Source organism: Centrocercus urophasianus, unplaced genomic scaffold (genome assembly GCF_019232065.1).
Source record: "Centrocercus urophasianus isolate 14NV4802_14NV808 unplaced genomic scaffold, USGS_Curo_1.0 seq_10, whole genome shotgun sequence".
Taxonomy (NCBI): domain Eukaryota; kingdom Metazoa; phylum Chordata; class Aves; order Galliformes; family Phasianidae; genus Centrocercus; species Centrocercus urophasianus.
Genome location: NW_024884142.1, coordinates 59,628,215 through 59,651,842, shown reverse-complemented (window position 1 = coordinate 59,651,842; position 23,628 = coordinate 59,628,215). Strand labels below are relative to the sequence as shown.

The 23,628-nt window shown below is 35.9% G+C and overlaps 1 protein-coding gene across 1 annotated transcript in view; it reads left to right on the top strand.

Moving 5' to 3' along the window:
- PRKN (parkin RBR E3 ubiquitin protein ligase) overlaps positions 1-23,628 on the top strand; it is a 685,723-nt gene that overhangs the window by 226,068 nt on the left and 436,027 nt on the right. Inside the window, exon 4 of the mRNA XM_042820470.1 lies at positions 19,684-19,802. Within this exon, the coding sequence (XP_042676404.1) occupies positions 19,684-19,802 (119 nt within the window). The remainder of the gene's footprint in view (positions 1-19,683; positions 19,803-23,628) is intronic.

Genomic DNA, 23,628 nt, shown 5'->3' with positions numbered 1-23,628 from the left:
ATTTTTAAATGAGAAATTAATCAGTGTAAAGAATTTTCCCATGGTATCGTTGTAGCAATCATTTGTTGATTAATTATAAAAGCAATTTAATGAATTAAATGTATCTTAGGTCTATGGTATTGTAAATCAGTAGTTTGAGGGTAGGAAATCAATATTCTCTTTAATTCACATTATTTAATTAGGGTCTTTTTTTTTTTTTTTTTTTTCCAAGGCTATCAAAATCCTGTTCTAAAAACAAATGTTCAGAGAACTTGCACTGACTTTTTTGAGATGTGAAGCTACCATTTAATGGTGATGGTGACATGGTTCTTATGGTAGTTCTTTAGACAGACATACATTTGAATGAGATTCATAACTGCTGTTCAAGAAAAAATAATATTTTACATTATGGTGACAGATGTGTTGTTTCAGTAGAAACATTGAAGTAGCTGTTTAGATTACTGTGGTATTTTCAGATTTGGTGCACTGATAATTTACCTTTATATGAGAATTAAAATGCTTTATGCTGTTGTGATTTATTCTACATTTGATTCAGAGTTTCTAAAATACACGGTTTTACAAACTTTTAAATATAAAATGGAAAATCAATGTGAAGATCAATCTACATCCAGAAGAGGGAAGGAACTAATTTACTTATTTTAGAAAAGCAGAACAAAGTATCAATTCAGCAGTAATATAATAGCTCTGATTTTGACAAATACTTTCTGAGAAGTATGGGTGCATTTGTCTTCATTACACACTGGATGAGTACTCTATATGTGCAATTCAGTTGCAACTGAACAGAGCTCACTGTGATCGAGTATGTGGAGGCCTGACATATAAGGCCAATTTCAAACTTTAGAAGGAAACTTTACAAAATTCCTATATTAACAACTCACTTTCTGCTAATGGTTAGCTTTGGGACATTGTTAATCATTAGCACTATGCATTCATTACATACACCAAACTTTTCATAACATATATCTTGAATTTTCTGTCAGCGTACAATATTATGGAGCCAATGCCTATGTGCCTTGTAATCACACAAGTCAAAGTGAATGAGGCCTGAGAACTCTACCAAGAGAAATTAGGATAAAAGCAGACTTTTGTTCCTTCTTCTCCAGATGTTCTCCACATGTTTGGTGTTTATGTATTACTTGCTCCCTTTCCAAAGACAGTATGAACTGCACCTCTTACTGCTTTATCCTTCCTGGGTGCTCCGTACCTCCAAGATGTACTTCCCACTTTTAGGTTCTATGCTTATGTGTTTTGTTTGTCAACCTTTTGCCACTTGGATGCTTCCTGTAGTCAACTATATACATCTTTGTCCCTCCGATGATCACACTGGTCGCATATACAATGCGAAATATTCAAACGTTGCTCCCGTGTCATCACAGTGTTACAGTATGTTTTTAAAAGGTAGCCATACTTCATGTTCATCTAAAGTAGGAAAACCCAGGTGTGTAATAAGAGAAGAATATGACCATAATGTTTTTATATGGTGCAGTGAGATTACATTTAATTTTAAATCAATATCACAGAATATTTCTTGCATCAAATTAGAGTTTCTGTGAAGTTTTAAATGTTTCCAGACTGGAAGATGTTGCATTGCAGAAGTTCTCAAACTGTGATTCATATTTGAAGCTCTGATATCCAGAAGGGTATTTATTGGTAATCCACTGAAACAACAGTCACAGTGATCGAGCTTCATTTACTCATTTTCACCTGCTAAAGTATATACTAACAAATTTTACACCTCTTGAATGTTTGCTGTGTTATTATTGATGGATGCTGTATTGCTATGCTCGGAGATAATAAAGGACAAGTTTATAAGGAAGGCCTTTCAGTTAAAAGTAATTCACGGTATGGTAATTTTTCTGAAACAGTGCTCTATTTTTTGATGCATGGCATACAGGAAGTTTTGTGGACACAAGTCACATCTCAGTCAGGAAAGAGCTATTATACAAGATCAAACCAATTGTTTGTCTAAACCTAGTGATCTTTCTCTTTTAATACTTACCTGTCTTGTATCCAATTCATCAAAAGAAAGCAAGTGTTCCTATTATTTAATATTTAGAGAAGGAGCATTCCTTTTCATAAGTAATCAAACTATCTAATTGTCTTTCAAGTCTACTCTCTGAGTAAGTTGATGTAAACGGTAATGGTGTTCTTTAATTTGACCTTCCTTGAAACAGCACTTCCTAAACAACCTCCAATGCCTGTTCATGGGTGAATTGCAGAACAGAGGGAGAGTTTTCAGCCAACTAAGTAACTGCTGCTGTTTATCATAGAATCATAGAATCTTTAGAGTTGGAAGGGACTATTAAAGATCACCTAGTTCAAATTCCCTGCAATGAACAGGAACACCTGAGCTAGAATCAGGTTGCCCAGGGCCTTATTCAGTCTTGCCTTGAAAGTCTCCACGGATAGGGCATCAACCACAACAGTAGGTAGCTTGATCTGGTGCCTCATCACCCTCCCTGTGAAAGATTGTTTCCTTATATCTAACCTAAATCTGTCCTTGTTGAGCTTTAAACCATTTCCCCTTGTTCCATCACCACAGACCCTGATAAGGAGTCTGTCTCTGTTTCCTGTAGCTCCCCTTTAGATACTGAAAGGCTTTATAAGATCACTTTGCAGCCTTCCCTTCTCCAGGCTGAACAGCCCCAGCTCTCTGGATCATCCCTCTGGATGACATCACATCCCTCTGGTGTGTGTAGATTGCACCCCCACAGCTTGCAGTCATCAGCAAACTTGCTGAGAGTGCACTCGACCCCATTGTCGATGTCACTGATGAAGGTATTAAAAAGTGCCAGCCCCAGCACTGACCCCTGGGGGTGATCACTTGTCACTGATCTCCATCCTCTCTTTGGACCTAATCCTGCAGCCAGTTCTTTGTCCATCTTCCCAATTTGGAGAGATTCTGTCGTATCTTTTTATTTTTAATAGCTAACTAAGCTTTAGAGAAATATTCTGGTTATTCTGTTTCCAGTAAGGTTATAAAAATTTGCCATTACGAAGTCCTTGGGAATTTGTTCTTATGTGTATTGCATCTTCTGTTAGTGTTATTAACCCTTGACAACTTACTGCTGCAATACTTCCAAGTTCTCTATATAAAAATTGATATTCCCTCTTCACCTTCCAGCAACAGCAAAAAGTGATTTTATGAGACATTAGCATAATGGAACCTTTTCAATAAAATGATAAATTGAGCCCATTTCAGAAAACAGAACACACACTTGATAATTTATTGCGGTCGGTGCCATGCTGGAGACCTCATTTGTATCATATGCTTTTAACACTGATGAGTATGGTGCCATTTTCCCACACCTTGCATGTCTATGAAATTCATTTGAGAAATGTCCTTTTTTACTGGAGCCAAAAGCTCTTCTGGGAATGCTCATCCTTACATGACATAATTATCTCCCTTGAATGTGTCTAATTACTTTATTGTTTTTAAAGGCCCTTTCATGTTAATTGAAGCCAGTAACATTTGCTAACTCCCCTGTGTCAGGGGGTAGGGTCAGAACACTGCTGTGTCCTTGGAATGTATTTTATCTGTTTATAGGTGGCAGCATAGGTGGGCTTACTTCTGCAAATGCAGAACTTGCATCTTTATGCCACCGGCTGGAGGTGGCATTTGTAGATGGAAATGTTCTGTGTTTATTAAAAAGAAGTATGCATGTTATTTTTTTCCAAAATAATTGTTGACAGGAATCAGCTAGAGATACTACAGGGGGAAATAAGGGAAAATACAGGGAAAGTAACACTTAAAAAGCACCTTTTGTGTGCGGAAAAACAACAGAGGCACAAATGGGAAGAATGCTTTGTTTAAATAACAGTAGTTGATTAAATAACAGTAGTTGCTGCTACTGTGAGGCTTTGTGCTTGTGCTACGTGGTATTTGTATGGCATGGTATCTTACTGCTCAAAAACATTTGAGGGACATATTCTCTGAAATCACGTCCGAGTTTTGTTAATGCTGTTTAGAGTTCTGTGTACGCAGCAAGGGAACAGGGAGAGCAGCCCTATAGGAAGGACTTGATCTTCAACAAGTAATTGCATGCAACAGATAGTTTAACAAGTTCTGTTGATTCTAGAAGATTAAAAAATAAAATAGTCATGTGCTAAACATATGCTCTCTCTATATGAGGAAAAATTACTTCAGTGAGGCTTCTTTTGTAAATAAAATAATACTAATGGCAGGAAACTGGGCAGTTAATTTAAAAGGTTTAATTCTTATTCACAGAAAAGCAGAATTCAAAACTCAGCGAAGAGCCCTTGCACTGCTCTGCCAAAAAGCCTTTGCAGTCTTGCCATCAGCTTTGTTCAGTGGAGGTTTCACATTTCCACTGCTGTGACTATTTGGCTGGGTAGCTATTATTAGCAATGCCAAGATAATGGACTGTGTACCCATGCAGGCTTCTCTTCAGAGACTGCCAACAAGGATTTCAGCTATTTTCTTCATCTTTTATTATTTTATATTAATATTTTATATTATATCTTTTATTATCTTTTTCTTCATCTTATTTCTTTGTCTTCCCCCCCCCATTTATTTTGGAGAGTAGCTGAGCATAAAACCTGAGATACTGTCAATTTTATGTGTATTTCCATGAATATCTCAGAGCAGATTTTCCTTACTCTGAGCAATTTTAAACTCTATGATTAACTTTGCTTGTGCTTATTCATTCTTCTTTATACTCACTAATTAAGATTATTACTCCCTTGAAAGAGTGTGATGATGCATCCTTGCAAACAACCATTTCCATATGTAGTTATTAAATATTTTGCAGAATCTACTGGGTGTTGATATTCTATGGGACTTTACTATCCTTGGGGAGACTTTCATTTTCAGAGAAAATTGGACTGAGGTGGCATTATAGAATTCATGATCAAGTTATCAAAATGACAGAAAATTAGTTATTAAAGAAAACATTGTCCTTCTTGATTTATCTTTCAGTTATTAGACATAATGATACAGTAGATTGCAAGTGGAACTGCCTGGGATATTTCTGAGCTGGATTCCTTGTTCTGTGAGATCATTTCTTTGAGAATTACTACATAGGAATCATATTTTCTTTAGTGAGGTATCTGGGGTCTAGAATTCTCTATTTAATGATTATCCTTAAAATTCAAAACTAGAATTTCTGAATACTATTAAAAAACAACAGTATGCATCTTTGTATACATTGATAGATCTTAAACTCTCTACGTTATAAGCTTGTATGTACTGCTGGCATCTTCATGGGTATTCAGTCTGAGATCTTTGACCTTGAAAACATGTCAGGTTTTGATTTAGGAGTTATATCCTACTGCTGCTGTATCTGGTGTTTGCAGCTGAACACTTTGGATTTAGTGTTGACAGTCTCCCTAGCTGCAAACTGCTTTTTGCATTTCTGGAGTAGAATATCCATATCTAAACTTCCAGGTAACAATACAAGCCCATCTAGTTCATAAATTTCTCTATGTAAAATCACTCCAAAAGTAATGCCTTCTATTTATTGCAGTTCATCTTTCACTGACACAGACGGAAGTCAGAAGGTGCCAAATCTAGACAAGGGGAAAAGGTCTCAAGTTGTGCCAGAGGAAAGTTAGATTATATATCAAGAAAAACTTCTTTACAGAGAGGGTGGTTAAGCCCTGGAATAGGTTTCCCAGGGAGGGGGTTATGTCACCATCCTTGGATGTGTTTAAAAACTGTTTGGATGTGGTGCTCAGGGACGTGAGTTAGTGGTAGTATGGTTAGGTTGTGGTTGGACTTGATAATCTTGAAGGTCTTTTCCAAAGCAATTCTGTGATTCCAAGACTGTATGATGGATGTGGTAGCACAGTCTGGTCCAGACTGGCAATGTTTTCCACAGTCTTCGAAATGGTATGGGGTCTGGTGTTAATGTGTTGCAGGAGAAAGGTTGTCTTCTTCTCTGGCCTGACTCTGGAAGTTTGAGCCTTAGGCTTATTCAGCGTCGTGATGTAGTGGTCAGAGTTGATGCTTTGTCAAAGTTCAAGAAAATCCAGACAGATTTCCTATCACAGAAAGCAGTGCATATCACTTTATCTGCTGAGGGCTGCATTGGACTTTCTCTTCAGTGGAGAATTCTTGTATCAGCACTTCTTGGACAGCCATTTTGACATTTCTGGCTTGTAGTAGTGACACCACATCTCATCACCAGTAATGATGCAATTCAGGATAGTATATTTTATATGTTAATGGATAGCCAAAGTTGTAACAAAGTTCAGATGTTTGCTTTATCACCAAAGGTACCTGGGGCTCTGATCCTCTTTTACTTCACCAGTGTTCTCTTTAGCTTCACCACACAATGAATACTCAGTACATATTACTGGAAGAAACCTTCAGCTGGCAACAATCAGTTGGCAACTGAATTTTTATCTATTGCAACTATTATAAGTCTTCACGAATTACTTTTGAAGTATCTGAAGCATTGATAGTGTTTTCAATAAAATCTGAACTGCAGGTATGGGCAGGTGAAGACCCCAGTTAACTTTTTCAGGACTTCCTAAGCATAATTTAGTTTTTTGAATAGAATGTTATGTTTATGCTAGAAGTTATGCAATGAATAGAAGAAATCTCCACTGTCTTCAGCTGTGTGAAAACAAGACCTGAATTCAAGATTTCAGATTAATGACTATGGATATTGTACTTTTACTCTTTAAGTCACACTGTTTGCTGTAAATTACTGTATTTCTTATCCTGGCTTCTATACCTCACTGTTAAATTGCTCACAGTGATTTTTGACTTGATAGGAACATAAAACTTCATCCATGGCTGAGCTAATCTCTGGTACATATCAATATTACATGTATCAATAGCAATATCTTCTTTGTAACATCAACCTTTGTGAAATATTTGAGGTGGAGATGCAAAGGATTTTTTCAAACAAAAGTTTTACCTGTCTTACACATAGTGTTTCTTAAACCGTAATAGGAACTTGTCCAGCGGAGTTAATGTAGCACTGTGAATGTGAGCAAATACATTTTACTTCTGTCATCCAGGCATAAAGCAGTCAAGTACCATTTGAGCAGGCAGCAGAAAGGTGATTATTTATCTCCCCATTTCTGTGTGTTTGACTAGAAACTGTAGATGCATAAGATATCTTCATCAAGTACTGCCATCTGTAACAGTAGCTGTCATGCTGCCATTCTCCTTGATTTCTTCCCGTATTTCATTCTAATATCCCTATTCTCTACCAATCCCCTACAGTCTGAGTACTGAAATCTCCTTTTTTTTTTTAGATGTGAATGTCTTTCTAGTTATTCTTGGAAAAATTTTCATTCACACTTTTACTGTTTTGAATATAGAAGAATTAGAATATATAAGATGATGACATCAAGAATGTATCTTCCTTCCAGAAAAGAAAATCTCAACTGATGATGTGATTAGAATTTTTGAAACAGAATTACTTCTATTTCTGAGATGTTTATTGATCTGATGAGTCAGTTCACTAGTATACAGGACGCTTCTCATCTGTTATGATATAACTGTTATAGAGGTGGTGGAACTACAGTGTTACTAGATCCTGTACGGGTAGATAGTACTTGAAAAATCTGAGTTATGGACTGGAGAAGTAGAGATAATAGCCTGACTGTTTCCCAGAGTGTTTGGGTCCTTCACAGAATAGCATAAGAGAATCCAATAGAAGTCAAATGGTTGTTGATGAAGGAAGTGAGGAGTTATCCAGATTAAATCTTCTCTCTTCAGAGACTGCAGGAATGTTTTTTATATTATGGTGCAACTTGAGAAACTTTGGAATTCAGAACTAGAGAGGAGAGCCTCAGCACATACATTTGTGCAATTGTCAAATGGACAAAATGGAAAGAAAAAAAAGCTGTCATATGTTCTTGTGAGATGAGAGAAAGGGAACAGACTTTTGTAGAGATTAAGAGATATAAAGTACATCTCAAGCTGAATGTACAAAATAATCTTTAAGCATTTCTGTTTAACTTCAACAAAACCATTCTCCAAAATCAATTGGCTTAATTGATTGGTGTGGTGCTGCCAGAACAACTGAGAGCTAAGCTGGCAGCTGTTTCAGTGACGTACTGATCAGGAGGGTAACAACTGCTTGGTAGAGCACTGTTTTATATGTATGTTGTGAGAAGTTTAGTCTCCAAAGTTCCTGGAGCAGAGGGTTTCCGAAACTGACAGGTTGAAGACAGATAATAGGAATTGGTTTAAATTAATCTTCTGGAGAAGAGAATTGCTATGTATTTTAGTATCTAAAATGCAATGAATAATTAATACTAATATGAATATACTACAAATATAGTATCAAAAATATCTAACAACTGATGAACCGGAGAACAAGATACGGATGAATGAATGATATAGTAGATAGATAAATCCTGCAGGACCAATGCATTACTGCTGTCTCATTTGGTCATATCTTTACACTTAGGGATTAATTGAGTAATCAAGAAATTATAGTGTCAGTTATCTAGTTAAATTCTTATAAACTTCTTATGAACTTCATGTGGAATTGCTTCAAATAATCAATCATTAGTTTTTATTTTTTCTGATAGAGAAATATTGTTCCTTCTGAATAATAAGTTGTGGTTTTCTTACTGTTCATATGACCCAGGCAACGGGTATTCTGGTTGGAGACTTCACAAAGTGTCTCCTTAAGGTGAGGTGGGGAACACTTAAAAGCTGAAGCTCAAAGCTGTCATAGGCAGAATTGCATATATTGAAAAAGCAGTAGAGCTCACTATACTGTAGATGCCATTACCTCACCGGGGGGATTTTCAGATGTGTTGTGCAATCCTGAGAGTTATAGGAATAGGATGGTCTGTATCATTCATTCAGACTGATAAAATAATTTCTGTGCTTTCTATGCTTCTATTCTTCAGTAGGAGGAAGTTAGCTTTAGTTATGTGAAACCTGCATATTATTTTAAATAGCTACACTTACTGTTTAAATATGTAGGCCTGGTTTTAATTACCTGAAAAGCCTGCATGGCTTCCTCCCAGCCCCTGTTGCTGAATGATTTAAAGAAATAAAGGAACCTTTGGAAGAGTTTGTTTTCAAAACTATTTTCTAAAAGCCAAAGAATGTTGTCACATATCCATGATTTCTGTTTAGAGCATACATTAACACACTTTATAAAATTCTGAATTGACTTTTGTTCCTAAAATCTGTTCCTACTTTTTATAGTGTTGTCCTGGTCTTGCATTATGTGTAAGTCATGCACTGATCACTCCATATTATTGTCACAGTACAGCAACAATACATGTGTGTAAACACACTGCCTTTGATCATTTTACATGTCTTATTCCTGTGTTTTCTCAGTCTCTGAAGGAAGAGGCTGGTAAAGTAAAAAAAACAGAAGTTTTCTGAATTCTAGAATTTCTGAATTCTAGCTTGTTCTACAACCTCTAAACATACATAGAATTAATTCATTTCTTTTTACAGAAATGTTCATTTTATCTATTTTATCAGTCATTATTACCCTGAATCCAGCCACTAATTTTTTGCTTGCAATTTTCATTGTACAGCTCTGCATTTGTAAATTCCACATACATACCATATACTTTTTTTTTTTTTCCATGAAAACCATCACATTCTTTACAAAGAACCTTGTCTGACCAACTTGTTTTCTTGCAAAATGTGAAGGTTGGGAGTTTGGATTATTTTTAGAATTTCAAGTTTAGAACCTTACTACTCTGACACAATTTTTACAGGCAGCAAAAATGCTTTACACATGCTGAGGCATTAAAGTATAAGGGCGTTGGTGAGAAGCAATTTGGGATGAAGTTGATTTCTATTATCTTTACTGTAAACTTGAAGTACCTTGTTCCCAACATGAATTTACAGTAGGGCCTCTCCTGAGTAAGGCTCTGTAATTATGCTGAGATGTTCTAGAGCTTGGTACTGTGTATAATCTCGCTTTGTCTTGTTTCCCTTATGGTAAAAACTTAATTTATATTTTGTGAAAGTAAGGTGATTGTGTTCAGACTTGAAGTTCCTTGGCAGTCCTGCGATTCAAACTCACATGCTTCTTATCTTTTCAACACTTTGTTACAAATAAGGTGTATCATCAGTCTCACTAAATATATTTGCACCTATGACTGTGATTGATGATAAAGATGAAGGTATTTCTTCCCCAGAGCACAAGTACCTTCAATTAATTCTTAGCTCATCAAAGGCAGGTAAATTGGTAAGATATTATTTATATTGATCTCTCTGGTCAAATCCTCATGTACTGACATCAAGTATATAACAGCCCTTATGAAATGAAAAACTTTCTTACTCTATTTAACCCCTATGGTGTGGCATTCTTGCTGAAAATTGCCAAGACTTCTGTTCTCTGTACATTCTGCTGGTCCAACTCTTCTGTTTTCATAGCTCATCTCTGATATAATACAGCAAATTAGCTTTACATATTCTGACAGGAAGAATATTTTTTCCCCTTATATTTCATCCTTTATTGTGTGCCTTTTTTCAGAATTTAAATGTGATTTCTTAATTGCTAATTGTCTGTACTATTTTTATATCTCTTTGATCATATCCTTGGCTCTCATCTCCAACACTCAACTTTACTGTATATGCAAAATGTCTCTTTGATACTATGTCTGTTACCCTATCATCTTGTTCAATACCAACAAAACACAGTGCTGCTGTCTGACTCTTCCTATATTAGGCAAGGGTCTGTTTTGACTAGCAGTTTCCCATGCTTATAGTACTCCTACTACTACTTCTCGGAATATTTCAGACATTACGTCTATGACATTTACTGCCCTTTGTTTTTCCGATCAGTATCTTTTCACATGGATCACTTCAGTACTTTTATAGAAGAGCTATAGGTTGTGTGTATCAGAACTAAAGGTCACAAGGATCCATAGTTTCGGTACATAAAACCAAGTACATAAATATATATACTTATTTTAAGAAGTTAATGATTTGAAAGTAATTTGGCAAAGATTGATTTGTCAGGGTTTATTCCTGAGCAGGAACACAAAATGCCTCCAGCAAAGCGTGATCTGGGTTGCACAGAAAGTATCATCATTCTGATCAGGACTGTCCTAGGAGTTTCCTGTTGCGGCCAGTCGGTCAAAATTAGTTGGACAAATGAAACTAGCTACAGACCCAAGCTGCAGTCCTTCTGAAGGGACAGTGAAATACAGTAATAGATTATTTCCATCTCTTTCTCACAGGAAAGGTGACAACAACTATACCAGCTCAGATAAAAGACTCATTTAACGTTGTGTTTTATTGTTAGTCCATAGATACTGCCGATAAGAAAATACCAGACTGGTGATATCTTCTAGGATGCTGTACCAGTTTAGGTAACCTTCTTACGATTTTGTATGCTGGTTTAACACTCTACTCTAATTATCTCTTTTCTGGGTGGCCAGAAAGTCATAGTCTACTTACGTGTTTCTAGTATGGATACTATCAATTATTCATTCCTTTTTTGTATCTTTTCAGTTCTACCGTATTCTACTCTGAAATGGAAAGAGAAGGCTTTTAGAAATTGAACATTCAGTGGAATTTGTAATGGCATTTGTACAGCACTATATTCTACTTTTTCTCTATTCTTTTCCTAGCATTCAATTTACTTTTTTTCATTGCTACTGAACACTGAGCTGAAATTTTCTTAGAATTTTCTTATTATAATTTCAAGATCTTGTTTCTATGTGGTAATAACCCGTCAAGCCCATGACTATCTGTGTGAAATTATTTTTCCCATGCACATTACCTTACATTTACCTACAATGAATTTCATTTTTCATTTCATTACTAGTCACTCAGCATCCCACATTCTTCAATGTCTTTTTTTTCCCCGCTGGCCTTCATTTTTACTATCCTGTGTAAATCGTATCAGCATGAAAGTTCATCATTTCATTGTTTGTTTCTCTTGTTTTTCTAATGATGATGACTCTGCCACAGTTTCCTTTGTGCTACTCTGAGAAAACCAACCATTTAATTCTGAGCTTTGTTTTCTGTGTTCTAACCGGTTATACAGACACAAGAGAGCATTGCTTTTTGATCAGTAACAGTGAAATTTAAATTTAAAAATTGCTAATGAAGCTGTTCTAGTGTTTTCATTCCTCGAATAACTGGAAACTTTGCCATGTCGCTATTTGTTCCTCGGGTGCTCTCTGACACATGAATATTTCCAAAATGTTTTGTAATACAGTAACAAACTCTATAATTCTTGTCTGCTTATTGTCACAGGGATTTCATAGTTACTGGTAATTTCTATTGATAAATTAGTTTTCTTATATGCTATCTCAGCAACATTAGTTGAATAGATAAGGGTGGGGATTTTTTTTTTTTTTTTTGGAAACTGCAAATAAGTAGGGAACACAGAAGAACCCCACTGGCAATAGCCATTATTTTGATGGAGGGTATTCTGCTATTGGAATTTTTAGTCAAATGACACAAATCTAATTAGCTAGTGTTATTGCACAGTCTTATTTTTATAAATAAAGTGGTTTTCTAAATTGCATATGATCTCTTATGGAGATGTGCCTTTGTGAAATGTCTTACATTTGAAACTATAAATAAGCTGCTACAATCTTATCTTTGATTTGCAAATGTATGCATCCATTCTGTAATTTTAAATATTGATTTTCTTAATTCTTTTCTTAAGGTCTGCAGCGATTCTCAATTAAGAAGCTGATAACATCTTGATATTTTATTCTTTCCACAGTCTTTCAGTACTTTGTTACTTGTTGGACATGACATAGCTATTTCCTATATATAATATGCTTGATGTGAGGGCCCTGCATGCACCAACAGGCTCTGCAGATTTTCTTTTGCTTTTGTTTTCCTTTTGTTTCAACCTCCCCTTCCCTTCCTTAGGAGTTTAACTGGCTATGACCAGCTCTAACATGGAGCAGCTGTGTAATCTTGGATCAGACCACTGTGAGAAGAGCTACGTGAGGAAGAGCTGCAAGAAGTGTTGCCATATGTTTCTGCTTTGTGCATCCTCAGCAAGGCTATAGGCTGCATTTAACCTGCTGGCCTGTTCCAGTAACTTCCCTAGTTTAAATCCATCCTATGCCTTTGTCCTCTTCTTATGAATATACTTGTTGGAAAGTTGTGGTGGGTTGTTCCCCACTGGCAGCCATACTGTCACCCAGCCATTCCCTCATATTCTTACCTAGGGGAGTGGGAAGAAAATAGGTAGTACGCAAGTGAGAAAGGCAGTGGGGTGACATGAAGACAGCAAAACCCCTTGCCAATCACCATTGCAGGTCAGATGGACACAGCTTGGGGAAATTAACTTTTACATACATTTATACACGCACACACACATATATATATAGTATATATTGTATATATTATATATATATATATATAATTACTTGTTCTGGTATTGGGGAAATGAGGAGAAACAGATGAGTCTTTTATGATGAAGATTGAAAAACAAAGTCTAATAATCTTTGTCCCTACCCCATCCTGAATTACAGAAATTTGAAATAGGGTATTTTTCTTTGTATTTTTTTCATTTTTTAATTAATTGAGGGATCCTATTTTTTTATTCACACAAACTTTTGTTTGGGAGGGAGGGAGCTTAGAAGATAAATGCCACACCTCTCCCCCGTTTTGGCTTTGTTAAGTACTTTCAGTATTTCATTTCTTACAGAGACATAGCATTAACACTTCTCAGCCAAAGTCCAAATCTTATTTTCCTTTGTGGTCCTTGTTATAATAACAGATCCATTTCATATTTTCTTCTAAGCAATTGTGTCTTACATATAGTTATCCAACAAACACACACACATTCTTAAATTGCATTTGAATCTCAATAAAAGGACTTCATTCAAAGTTCAGTCTATTTAATATTGTTATCTTTACAGCAAAAATACTGTAGCTATTTGTCACATTTGTGGCAAAAAAAAAAAAAAAAAAAAGTGTTCTTGTGTATACAACATCACCAAGGGGGTTTCATCTGGTATAATTTTAGAGGTTGACAATGTAGATACCTGTAACAGACCTAGGAGTCCTAAACCTCCACAGCAGAGAGAAGTAGATCTTTTATGCACAATTTATCTGATATATTTATATCTTTTTTTATATCTATTTTAGGATGAATTGAATTGAACCATAAAAGTGCCTGTTTTTCTCAGTAGAATAGAATATGGCTAGCTTATATGAATCTAACTGTCAAATAAAAGCTATTTTCATGGTCTGAATTAGACAAGCATCATAAAGAATAAATATCATTATCAACAGGTAGAAATGTTTTATAAATGTATATGTCTGCTTATATGTGTCTTGGGGGGAAGTCCTGTTCTGTGAAATCTTTGCAGGTAAAGATGAACAGTTAAAAACTAAAAGATTAAAGGTAGAACATGTAAGTTCTATTTTTGGAAAATTCAAAGTAATTTCTTGTGTTTGTTTGTTTATTTGATTTTTTATTCAGAAGTCAAACCTCCACACTTTGTTTAAATTTGGTTGTTTATGGAAACTTTAATTATGAGACTATTAGATGGTGTACTGAAGATGTTATTCTCCCTATTGCGTTAAATTGAGCAAAGTCCTTAAAAGACTGTTGAAAAAAATACTTTTTTCACTTCTAACTCTTTTTCTTTATGTGGTACAAATTGCAAAAATGGTCTGAGAGGTCTCTGACAACCAATCTGCATTTCACAAATTGCAACTAGTCTAAATGTAAATATAATGGAATTGAAAATAATATTATGCAGTTTTAAATCTTTTGAGAAACTTTACTATAGCCGTGTCCTCTTTTGAATAACTTTTATGGGAAAGAATCAGTAATCATCATCTACATGAAAATGCAGTTCAAAGGAAAACAGTAGATCAGCTTGTAATATCCCTATTCAGATTTTATTCACTTTAACAGTAATATGGATGATAATGGGTGTTTTGGCTGATTAGAGATTTCAGAATCAGATCTGTAGTCATTTTGAGTAATGTTTTCTGATTAACTAGTCAGGCATATCAAAATAATTGGTCTATGCTATCACTAACTTGTATAAAGCTCCCACAGCATGTTCATCATTAACTATAGAAAAAAGAAAAAAAAAAAAAAAAAAAAGAGGTAATTCTGGTCCTAAAGAGCTTAAAAATCTAAATGGGCAGCCAGTACAAAACACTGGATACACATCAGAGAATGCTACTTTCTCTTTTGTATAAAAATAGTAAAGAGAGAGAACACAATTCTTTCTGTGAAGAATATTTTGTGAGAAAATTAGCTTTGAAGAGGTAAAAAAGACAGAGGGTATCTTGCTGGGACAAGAAAACATGTCCATGCATGGATCATAAATGAGTAGTCTTTTGCATTCATATAATAGTAATTTTTTATTTTTATTTCTAGCAGGAGCTTCATAAGTAAATTAACATCACAGAGAAAACAATCAAGAATTTTACTAATTCTTTATTAAAGACTGTAGCCTTTAATAAAGGGCTTCATCAGCTGGTATTCTGCTGTTATTAAGCAAAATCTATAAAATAGAGCTCTCTCAGCCTGTCCTCATAGTGCAGGTACTCCAGTGATCAGGTGCTCCAGGTGATCATCTTCATGGCCCTCCTCTGGACCTTCACCAATAGCTTAATGTCCTTTGTGTTGGGGGCTCCAGAACAGGACTCAGTACTCCAGGTGGGGTCACACGAGAACAGAGTAGAGGGACAGAATCATCTTTCTTGACCTGCTGGTCACTCCTCCCCTGAAGAAACCTAGGATACTGTTGTCCTTCTGGGCTGCAAGCACGTGTTGTCAGCTCATGTTGAATCGTTCACCAAACGCCACTCCCATATCCTTCTCAGGGCTGCTCTCAAACCATTCTCCTCTCAACCTGTATCTGTGTGAGAGATTACTCCTACCCAGATGCAGGACCTTGCATTTGGCCTTACTGAACTTTGTGAGGTTGATGTGGTCTCAACTCTCAAGCCTGTTGAGGTCACTCTGGTTAGCGTCCCTTCCCTCTAGCTTGTCAAGTGCACTACCCAGCTTGGTGTTGTCTGCACACATTCTGAGGGTGCGCTCAACTGTCCCATGTCATTTAAAAAGATTAAATAACACCAGTCCTAGCACTGATCCCTGGGGCATGCCACTCATCACCGGTCTGCATTTGGACATTGAGCTGTTGACTGCAACTCTGAGTACAACCATACAGCCAATTCCTTATCCAGTGATGATCCATCCGTCAAATCTATTTTTTTCCTGTTTGAAGACCAGGATGTCATGTTGGACAGTGTCAAACACTTTGCACAAGTCCAGGTAGATGAAGTCAGTTGTTCTTCCTTTATCCACCGACACTATAACCATCATAAAAGGCCACAAAGTTTGTCAGGCATGACTTGCCTTTGATGAAGCCATGATGTTACCACCAATCACCTTATCTTTATTTTCCATGTGCCTTAGTAGGCCTTTCAGGAGGATCTGTTCCATGCCAGGCACAGAGATGACTACTCTGTAGTTCCTGGCCTGTAGTTCCCTGGATCTTCGTTTTTTCCCTTCTTGAAAATATGGGTTATGTTTCCTCTTTTTCCAATCAGTGGGAACTTCAGCAGACTACCATGACCTTTCAGATATGATTGATATCCTCATTTTTGCCCAGGTGGAACACAATGGACTCCATTTTTCTGGCATTTTTCGCTGCCTGTCTTTTCTAAGGAGTTTATATCTACCCTGCTACTCTTCATTGCTTGTTCCCCAGACAACTCTGGTTTAAAGTCCTCCTGATTGACTTGGAAAGCTTGTTGCCAAAAATGATCTGCCCCTTCTCTGAGAGATGAATCCTGTCCTCCCCCAGAAAACCAGATTTCTCAAAACTAGTTCCATGACTTAAATACCCAAAGCTCTGTTCATGACACCACTCCCTTAACCAATTATGGATTTCTTTATTCTATTGTTGCACCATTTTTGAGGATAAGCACAATATATTATTAGAGATGCAGAGTAATTGATATCTCACACTCATGCTGGTGTGAGAAAGCTGGAAATTGTATTCAGTCCAGTGAGAGAATCATTGATGGTCAAAAGATATTTTAGGGACACCTGGATACAGATATTTGGAATATGGAAATAAAAATTGAAATTGCTGTCAGAAAAGAATAAGAGCAGATCCAACACATGCAATTGTCCTTCATCCATCGATGTATGTAAATGCAAACAGATCAGTAGTTAAAATTTGAATTTTGTTTATTTATTGTTAATGCGCACCTTACATAGTAGAATTAGCACTTAATGGACTATCCATTTTTTTATACTTGTAATTTGCTGTGTTTGAACATTCTTGCTGAGTACCAGTGTTATAAAATATTAATGGAAAGCTTTATGAAAGCCTATAGACCATGATTGAATGAGGAAAGATGAGGTTGTAAGGTTGGTGCTGCAGCCATTTCAGTGATTACTGGCATAGTGCCATAATTGCAATTCCTATTACAGCTACATCAGAGCTGATTCCTTTTCTTTGCAGATTCCTTTGTCCTTTCTTTCAGTTCCCTTCTGAAAAACTGTTCAAGGGATACAGTCTCAGTGAAGGGCCTTGGTAAAATTCACAATGATATTAACAAGTCAGTAAAGACGTCAATTCTTGTCATCAGTATTGTGTACTATGACATCATTTAGCCTTTGTATATTTATTTCAGTCTTCCCTTCTCCTGATGATGCTTCTTAGGACATTCACTTAATAAAGTAACTGCCCTTGGTGGTAATGAGATCAGCATGTCAGCATAGAATGCTGACTGGCTTGCTGAAAATATTCATTTCCTCCTTTCTCCCCAAATCACAACATTCCTCCTGCAGTGTTCAGCCTATCCAGCAACCATGCTGTAGGAGATGTTTCATAAGTTATTCTGGGTATCTATGTTGCTTAACTGCTAAAGTTCATTATATTATAAATTTGTTTCTTGTTGTATTTCAAATTTCTGCATGAGTGATGTGTACAGGGAGCACTTTTTATGTTCATGAAAAAGCAAAATAATAATAAAAAAACCCTAAGTAAAAGAAATATTGAGTTAATGTTTTGCAGGAAGTAAATATCAAGCTAATACTCAGGATTTATCCTCTGCAGTAAATCATCACTGTGTCTCATTTTAGGCCTTTTCCATGACTGCTGTGTTTTACTGCAGTATTCAGTCATGATGACTTATGCTGTACTATCTCCTGAATATTTTGCAGAATATTATCAATAAGATAATTTTATCTTTGGGTGCAGATGGAATGAGCTTACAACACAACTAGACATAAAGCAGTCAAATTAGATTTCAAAGCCCATGCAGAGCAGTAGAAGAGCAGCGATGATACCAAAATCAGTAACAGGATCTGATCTCACTGTCTGTAGCTGAAATTGAATTGTGACATCACCTCAAGGACTGTCTGCAGGTTTATGCCCCACAATATCAGGATATAAAACAATAAGAGAGCATCCAGAGGAGGGTTACAAAGATGGTGAAGGTTCTAGAGGGCTATGAAAGTCTCATCAGTTTCTGCATGATAGCAATAATCATCCTAAAATAGAGTTTGCTCAGAACAGTTATCAGGATTGCAGTTGAAATCAAAATAATTAGTACCACCTAAGGCTTACACAATTCTCTACGTATTCTGCAGTTACACAGAACAGAATGTACTTCAGTTTATTTTTTTGTAAAACTATACAAGGACTGGTCCCAAAATAATGCCTCCTATTTTATTTTATCGGCCCTCAACGTCAGAAGTGAACGTTGGTAGTAAGGCAGTAGAGGTTGAACCTTCCCACCAGTATCCTGTTACATTCTGTTGCCTTGTGACAGATGATAGCAGAGGGGCAGTCTGACAGAATAACATCTGATGTGGATGTGCAGATGTAGCAAAGGGGTGTCATTAAATTCCGCCTTGTGGAAAAAATTGCACCCATTGGCATTCATCAATGTTCACTGAGTGCTGATGGAGACCAAACAGTGGTTATGAGCACACTAAAGCAGTGGGTGCTGCATTTCAGCAGTGGTGACAGTGAAATTGGCTCACCTGTACTGTTGCAGATTTTTATGAGTGCAGCATGCAGGCTCTCATTCATTTCTGGCTAAAGTGCACGACTAATGGTGGTGACCACGTTACAAAGTACTGCTCTGTAGCTGAGTATTGGTTCTATTAAACAGTGTTATTGTGTCCTTTTGTATCTGTTGTGACTTCCATGGAAATAATTAGGAGGCAATGCTTTTGGAACAACCTGCATACTTGGTAGCAGTTTACAAACTTTGCTAGGTTATATTACTACCAGCAAGAATAAAGAAATTGTTTCCAGTCTTCCACAAATAAAACTAGGTTTGCTAAGCTAAATATTTTTCTCATAACAACCAAATGAATCTTTTGAACTTCAATCAAGGGAATTTTCGTGCAATTTAAACTCACTAAACTTGCATCTAGACAAATTTAGATTAGAAGTAAAATGAAAATTATGGAGAGCCAGAGTAATTAATCTCATACATCATTTGCCAGATTACAGTCAGTTTTCATTAGTCATAAGCTCAAGCTCAAGATAGGATGCACTTTCAAGGAGTTCACCTTTATGTGTTGGTAAAGTAGCAGGAGTTACTGGAACAAAAACATTAAGTACATTAGACCATGCTGGCTTCAGGCCTTAAAATCAATATTAAAAAAAAAAATTAAAAAAAAAAAAATTATCACATACAAATAGAAACCTTTATTTTTGCTCAAATGGAGACCTTTCCTTAAACGCTGTTACTGGTGCTCAGTATAAATGGTTTTGTTTGTTTGTTTTCCTTCCTGACAGGTGCAGCCAGTTACAACAGTTTTTATGTTTTTTGCAAAAATTTCTGCCAAGCAGTGAAACCTGGGAAACTGAGGGTCCGATGCAATGAATGTAAACAAGGAACACTCACTTTGACAAGGGTAAGTATTTCAACTTTTCAGAGCATATAGAAATTATTTACATTGTTCTGTCTTAGCCATTTGCATATATGTGGTTATATAAACAGGCATTTTTACTTAAATCTTTCCTGCAGTTTATGCTTGAAAAGATTAATTCAAAGCTTTATGAAGATTTCATTCACTTATCTCCATTATTTATAGAACTCAGTAGTAAAACATTGCAGACTGTAACTGCAATCCTGTAAAGATTCTTAGCTTTATATTTTAAGTCCTAATGGTTAACCTGGAAGTATTCATAATACATACAACTAAGGATGCGATTAACGGTTGATACTACATGCGCTTATACAAAGCTGGGAATGGTGTTTAAGGCCACAGAAAGACCTGAATTCAGTGCTGCTGATTGTGAACGTTATGGAATGAGACAGGGGGGGATTAAGTGGCTGTGCAGCTGAGAATATTAATCTCTCCAGCTCAGTCACTGTATGTAAGGTCAGGGAAACATTATTATGCCAGTATAGAGAGTTAGTGGGAGAACTGTCAGGCTTGGTTTTCATTCTAAAACACGACAGTGTTGTTTGACTTGAATTTACAGTAGTATGAAGTTTTAGAGATATGTTTGCTGAAAGTTCTGCTGAATTTCACTGGTTGTGCTACTTAGGAAAGAGTGTCTTTCCTCACTAATAAATCACAGTGTTTGTCAGTCAGCTTTGTTATGTGAGATGTTTCAGATTTTGCAGAAGACTGAGCTTTACTGTGCTATATATTTTGGGGAGCTTTCTGTGACATTTGATGCTTTTAGATGTATTTTAAGGGGGTTAACTTCACTTACCATGTTCTTGATGTAGCCCAGTAATTCTGTGTCATTACACAAAATGTCATATTGAAACTCTTTAAAAACCCAACTCCTGTAATCTCATTGAAATAATAAATTGTATTAGTGCTTACACACATGTAAATCAAAACTCCACAACTAACCCCCATGTGCTATTTTGAACTGAGTATACCTCAGCTCACAAGTGCTGTATTTTGTGATGTTTCAAGTGAACATGTGAAATGGCATTTGTTTTCTGCAAAATGTCATATTTAAATATTGGTGATTAGCGTAGACTTAAATTACATTAAAACAAGATACAGGAGAAGTGGTCTTTAATGTACATTTCCAACAGTATAATATTCAGAATGAATATAAACACAGATAACAGTTTGTTCTGATCTGTGCTGATGAAAGACATTATCAGTAGTTGGGCTTAGACTCAGTATTGCAAGAACAGCACAGAATGTGCATCCTTTCCTAGGCTCAGTAGTTTCCCCAGGCGTGCCTGCTGATGTGATCTTCCTATCTGTGTTGTTAGGTTTGGAATTATTATGTGTCTTGTATTAAATATACTTAGTACACTTAGAAACTTTCACATTCTTACTGGAATACCTGAATAGTATTTTTCATTTTCATTCTCCAAAGAATTTCTCATGACTCTGCTATAAAAATCCTACTATAAAAGCTACAGGATGACAAATTTCTAAATACATTTTTAATATCTGACTGTTTAGAATGTATGTGCGCCTATATTCTTTCAGCAAAGCTACACAGACAGAAAAATTAGCACTTCTGGTTCTTACTTTCTCCCCCAAATAAAGAGTACCTGTTACTATTCTTTTGCTCTCAAGTTTCAGTGAAATGAAGTAGCTGACAACAGTTAGCATGCTTTTCCTATAATTTCAGTGGCAGTTTTCAATGCTTTCATAAGTGAAATATTTGCAATAAGAGAACATTTACTGTAGTAAACGTACTAAGCAACAGTGAGTTTGTTTTATAAATACAAGTATTCTATTTCAGTCCTTTGGTTATGAAGATTAGGTGCAGATTTAGTATGTGCCTCATCCTTGCATCCTCTCTTCTTTTCACTTCCTGTTCAGTAATAGAAAATAATTCCAACTAGGAAACTTGAAATATGTATCAGGCCCCATTTATTTTTCTATACTATGCAGAAACGTCTCGGCACTAATGCCAGGTGAAGATGTAATCTTGGAGATGGTGCTTTGTATTGGCCATGCTTTCTCCATTGCATCTCAGTCCATAGTAAGCAAGTTACGTAAGGCTGAAAATGTTGACCCGACTTAACTTGACTTTGTGAACATTAAAAAAAATTATGTAAGTTAAATCATGTAAGTTAGAAATTAGTGTATTACCACAGGCCATCCAGTTTGCTAATCCAATTCCCCTGGACTATGTCAGTTATTGCCAGTAGATCACAATAATAACCAAATATTATTTCCCTTTTGTAGAGAAATTAGTCAAGATAAAGTGGACTCAGAAAAGCTGGAAGTTTCGCTCAGTTCCAGCCTTGACTTATACCAGGCAATGCGTTGCAGTTTCTTAAGAGGCTCTCTTGAACCACAAGCAGCAAAGCACCACCTAAGCCTGCAGTTCTTACAGTAATTCTTTTACTGAGATGAAAGTGAATACCTGTTTAAAACCCACACAAAGCTTTGGGCAGCTTTAGCTTACTGTACATGCTAATTCCTTTCTCTATCTAAGCCACACATGACCAAGCTAATTAAATTGAGCTTTCTTTTTTCATAGTGTGTTCACTGACTGACATTTTAAAATATTACTTATTCATTTAAACAGTCTTATTCTAAAACCTTATTTAACTGTCATGCCTGTTAGCGTAGCATTATTTTAATATATGATGCTCAGAGTAAATTTATGGTACTATTTTTCTATGAAATTAAAGAGCCCACTATTTTTATTTTTACTGGAGACATCTATCTAAATATTAAATTTGTAATTTTCCAGATGACACTTGGGTTGGCGCTTTATGAACGTTTCATGACCTAATGCTTTATGAGAAATATATACCAGACTGATTTAATTATAAGAAAACATCAATCACTGCAAAAGTATCACTTCTCTCTAGTTTCACTAATTACTCAAACACAAAAGTACACTGGAGTGTGGGAGTCTTATGTAGACCACCTACTATCCAGCCAGCAGCTTTTTCCAAATGTCTTGGATTTTTTTTTTTTTCATTAGTTTCACATCGGTTCATATCGTTTGACACTTTCACAGTTTAAATTTATTTATTTAATTTATTTTCCATAAAGTGCTGCAGTTTGTATCGGTAGCCATCATTCAGATACTTAGGGTATCCCTTTTTTAGGGAAAAAAAGAAACCAAAAATAACCTGCTCAGGTTTATACTAGTCACAATTAGACTTATTTTTTGGAGCCACAGTGATGTCAACATTCATTATGTTAACTCAATAATGGAAAGGAAAATGCATATCTGCAAATAGGAGGCTCAGTTCAGCAAAGTGCTGTACACCAAGCTGTCCTTAAAGTGTACTTTTAAAATCTAACTGGCTGTGTCACACTCCTGGTATACAGGATGTTGGACTGTCTTTGTCACAATACAGAACTTATCCAGAGTAAGAATTGAGGCTGACATGGGTAATGGGCTTTGGGTCTTCATACTTAGCTGCTGGCTCCATAGTGAAGATATTTTCATTGCAGAGATGTATAACTCATCACTATTTGGTAATTTTTCACTCTTTTTGTTTACTACTGTTTGAGTTTTCATTGACAGCTTTAGATATTGTCCTAGTAGTGGAAAATGTAGTATATTGAATTTGATACTTCTATATTTCCTAGGAAGATAAAGGTCTTTAACGTAGTAATTTCCTTCAAGCTCTTACCTCCATCTGCTAATTGATTTCTAGTATTTATGTAACTAGTTTGTTTTCTTTTTAATGAATAGAAACTTAGAAGAGATTTTCAGTTAACTTAAAGTAAAAAGGCAGTGACTTCATGTTCTTTTACATATTGCCATATTTGCCTTTCCAGA